This window comes from Crinia signifera, chromosome 1 (assembly GCF_055691185.1).
Source record: "Crinia signifera chromosome 1, ASM5569118v1, whole genome shotgun sequence".
NCBI lineage: Eukaryota > Metazoa > Chordata > Amphibia > Anura > Myobatrachidae > Crinia > Crinia signifera.
The window spans coordinates 281174610-281179174 of NC_139217.1; the positions used below are offsets into that span (position 1 = coordinate 281174610).

At 42.8% G+C, this 4565-nt stretch overlaps 1 protein-coding gene across 1 annotated transcript; it reads left to right on the top strand.

Annotated features, from left to right (window-relative positions):
* Positions 1-286: 286 nt before the first annotated feature.
* LOC146028507 (focadhesin-like) lies at positions 287-1288 on the top strand. The gene is made up of 3 exons (XM_083158313.1): positions 287-541; positions 801-890; positions 1043-1288. Exons 1-3 carry the CDS (start codon positions 323-325, stop codon positions 1271-1273), a joined length of 540 nt encoding a protein of 179 aa, XP_083014439.1. The 5' UTR covers positions 287-322; the 3' UTR covers positions 1274-1288.
* Positions 1289-4565: the final 3277 nt, after the last annotated feature.

The window sequence follows — 4565 nt, forward strand, 5'->3', positions numbered from 1 at the left end:
GGAAGCATCTCTAGAGATTTGCCACAGCCACTGCAGGCTGGTGGCAGGCATCCCTGAGCTCCATGTGACCATCAGTAATGTAGTGGCTGGTAAGTACTCTTCCTGTCTATGATAGGAAAGCAGTTTCATTATAGTTTTGGTCACCCTTCTATGACATAAAGACATTTTAAGGGCTCTGAAGCCATATAAGTATAGCAGTCCCTCATTTTTATGGTGTCAAGAAAAATGAGTCCAATTATCCAAATACATGATTTACAGTAGTTATTTGTTTGTATATCAGGTTAAAACCCGCTCCTACCTACTCAGCTCAATATCACAGTGGATGAAGTATGTCTCTGAGGATAAGCTGCAGAGCTTTGCTGATGCCTTCATGATTTCACCGTTTGAGGCCCAGAGTAAGACATGGGATGTGGGGATGTCCAACACTATTCTGTCTGGTCTGAGCCAGGCAATGAAGCTTCCCAATCCCCCACAGCACTGCTGGAGCTTCTTGTGCAAAACTACAGAGCGGATCTACCAGCTATTACCAGATGAGATACAGGTACAGTTCTAGCCAGTGTGCAGTTTAAAAATGGGTTATAGTTCTGGGTTATATTTCTGTTGCATCTAGTTATATATACATGTGTAATCAGTAAACAGATACAAGCTGGTTTACTTTGGTTTTTTTTTTAAATATAATTTATATTTAGTACCATTAGTATCCAAGAAACTTTTAATGCGCGATATTCCAACCATCTTTTCCTTCCAGTATGGTGACACAGCTCTTCTAATATTTTGTTTTTCCTTATACTTCAATACAGAGGACAAATGTGGAGCTCTACACTGAAATTGTTAAATGCATCTCAGAAATGGCCGATAGTGAGATTGAACGAATTTGTTGCATTTCCAAGGTAAATATACTAGAAAAAGGGCGGTTTTATTGTAATTCTTCATCATACGTTCATTTAATGCAAGAATGGCCATTCTTAGAAGTATTCATTTTTGTAGGCCTAAGCTGAGACGAATTTAACATTTCCAATGCTTCCCCGTTCTCCAACTACAGGAGATCATCACAAAATCTACATTTGTGCGAGTGAATTTGATCTCTCAGGGTCGGCTACCATTTTCATACCTGAGTGATGTGATGGGAGTGGCCGCAGGGTGCAAGGATAAGCAGACCATAATCTGGCTGTTACTGCAGGCTTTCTATCAAGCACGAGTCATAAGCCACCCCAACACAGGTAAGTTAGATTTAGTGCAACGACCATGCTGTTATTTTTCTTCTCTTATATAAAACATAGTGACATTTAACATTTACGGTTAGGGAAGGAGGGTGTTTGGGACAAAGTCACACCAAATTTCTGGTGCTATAATTTAAATCAGTTTAGAAAGATTGAAAGCTGCATGTGACACGAAGCAAGCTAGCTTGTAAAATTTGGAGAAAAAAAAAACAATGGGAGATAACTTTCCACTTTACAATCTTGTTCAGATCCACTTTTACAATAAGTAAAGCATTGTTTTCTTTATATAGAAATATTCAGCATAAAAAAATAATTTTAAAAAGCACAGAAATACACAGAATAATAAACAACAAGAACAATAAGTCTGAAAAATAAAATGAAAAAACTTAAAGCTGGTGTCCCAACTATTGTTATAGCAATAAGAAGCAATGTTTATGCGGCAGAAAGATTTACACTGGTGTAGTGAGGTTTAAGCAGATGCTAGTGGTTAGTAGCATAGAATCCCTATGTAGCCATGGGGGTAAATAATGCATTTGTTTAAGTACCACATTGGAAAGATTGTCACTTACACAGTCACAGTGAGCGGGTATCGCCTTTAGGAAGTAGCATCTGCTGCTGTAGATGGAAGTTCAGCTGTCTTTTCCCAGTGGTTTAAGATGCTAATATGGAGAGTGACTGTCCAGGTAGTAATGGATTTTAAGTGCTGACCTGCCTTCGCAGTCAGCTGTTTGGCCTATCCACAATACAGGTACTGGAGCACTGCATCGTTCTCAGGTTTATGACTGCTGGGCTGTGTGGCATGGTCGGCTCACTCAGAGCTCGTGGTGGTGTGGAGTTGCGGTTTGGCAGTGCAGGTCCAGGTTTTAGGGCTATCCCTGCTTGTGCACAGATGGTATAATCAAACTGATAGGTACAAATGTGTCTTCATATATCTTTTGTTAATGGATATGTGTGGTGTGAGTGAACTATTGTCACCTAGTTCTCCACGCCTTCTGGTAATTACATGCCTCCTCCTGCCCTTTGAGATTGATGTGGATTGATACACTGTCCATGTTCTTTTTATGTGTGTTTTGAGAACGTGTCTTCTCCTAGAAAATTGAATTGTGCAAGTCTTCTTGTGACTATTGCCCTTGAAGGGATTTTACATTGTTTTTCATGCCTTTTTTATGTCATTTTTAAAATATTATCCCCTATTAATACATGACAGCTGCCCACCCCTGCCACACATGTCACGGGCCGATTAGCATGGGAACACCCATGAAACGCTGATTGTTCCCATGGGCATGACTATACTCCCCCCATTTCGCCGTGGCCCCATGCACCCTGCGTGTGAACGCACTGGGGATTCAAATTAACCAGAATAATCCCCTATGCTGGAACTAATATGCAAAATGAAGGTTAAAGTTGCAATACTGAAAAACGATGCAGTCTATTTAAAATGCAAGCAGGTCCAATATGAGTGACCTGCAATATGCATGGTTATGCTTTTTGTGACAGAAATACTAATCCTAAGTACTTAGTATACTAAATGGGCCTGATTCAGATGAAGTTGCAGGTGCTATTGCTGCTCACATGGATGCAGCAACAATAGCACTAACATGTTAATTCTGAAGGCAGCGTCATGCAGAACCCAAATGGCAGCAGCTGCTATTCTGCTTTCGTATTTATGTGCAGTACAGATTCAATTTGTGCAAAAGCACTGACCTCTAATCATATTTAATTAGACTAAAATGTGAATTAAAACACAAAATTGAGGATAAAGTGCACAGCATGGTAATTGTGTCATTTGGCAATAAACATTTAGATGTATGAGGACACATCTGTATTCATGATTTTAGGGTTAAGTGAGTTGAGTAAGAAAATTGTCCGTAACATGTTTATCACCAAGGTTACACGTTAGACCAGGGGTGTCAAACTCAAATTCATCGGGGGTCGCATCAGCAGTTTGGTCACCCTCAAAGGGCCGGTTGTATCTGTAGGACTATGTGTTTACTCTTTATTATCATAAATTATTGTCACTGCATTCAATTATTACTGTTTTTTGTAATAATGTAAGTAATTACTAGCAGGGAGATTGGCTGGGGGCCTGGGACAGGGCACAGTGACGTGACGTCAGATCGCCCAGCAGGTGACATGGGGCTCTGGGTTCGCAGGACTCTCGCTAGAGTTCTGGACTGGTGGTAACAGTGGGACAGATAATGATAATGACCCTGGACACAGGCAGCCGCACTGCAGATTTGTGGGCTCAGGCTGCGGCTGTGTGCTGCTGGCCTGGCTCTCTGCCTGCCCGGCCACGGACTCTGGACTGGACAGACTGGTCTGGACAACAAGAGACAACACAACTGTGCCCACCCCACTGCCGATCTTACAGTAAATATAGTGAACCAACTGATGCCACTGCTGCGCAGCGCGGCACCACAGGCAGGAGGCAGCTCACCGCCGGGCCGGCGTCCAAGTCCGACAGGCAGCCGCAGTAGCATGCACGTCACGGTGTCACTGGCACTGCTGTCAGGCGGGCGTGTGTCACACATGGCAGCGCCGTAGCCGCTGCCCGCAGGAGGAGTCGGGCACGTCACACAGTGACACTAACAAGTCTGTGTCCACTGTCCTGCCTCCCTCCTCCTCCCAGCGAGCGCCGCGGCGGAGTGACTGTGTCACCCGGCTTCCTCACGTTGTTAGGTATGTCTCTCAGTCTCGAGTCATCATGTGAGTGTCACTGAATGTGATGTGACACTCACACTGTGATGGCTTCCCGCAGTAATGTAATCGGCGCCAGGCGGGGGGTGGGTGGCGGCGGCTGCCCGTGCGTTAGACCTATAGGCTAAATCCGTGGTTCTCAAACTCTGGGTCCTGGCCCTTTTTTTTTTTTTTTTTACAGGTATTAATTAAGTTTTTATTTTTCTTATGCAAAATACAGACATAACACTTAAATACAATACATCACATATACATAAAACAGCTTACAACCCCATGGCCGGTCACTCCCCCCACTATACAGGAAATCTCTACACCTATATGTTATAGATAGTAAGGCTGTAGACGGCACTAAAACGGGCAATCCCCTCTGATCCAGCCCGTATATCAAGAAGGAAGAGAACCAATCATCAATCACTATAACATTATTACTCATGAATTCATCGTGCTTAAACTTATACCACTTGTACTCCTATACTTAACACACCCCCCTAAAATATTTACTCTCTTGTCATGTTTCAACAAGCGTTGTCATTTTTAAACAGTGCCTAACAAATTCACTACCTATACATAAAGACATTTATTATTGAGTGAGTCCAAATAATTGAACAAACTGTATAATATTTAAATATCCGCCCCCCACCCCATACC

Bases quoted from the DNA above. Each gene is read 5' to 3' on its own strand.
- LOC146028507 (XM_083158313.1), top strand. From the start codon at position 323: ATGAAGTATGTCTCTGAGGATAAGCTGCAGAGCTTTGCTGATGCCTTC. The intron at 542-800 runs GTACAGTTCTAG...ACTTCAATACAG, and splicing joins TATTACCAGATGAGATACAG to AGGACAAATGTGGAGCTCTA. The intron at 891-1,042 runs GTAAATATACTA...CTCCAACTACAG, and splicing joins GAATTTGTTGCATTTCCAAG to GAGATCATCACAAAATCTAC.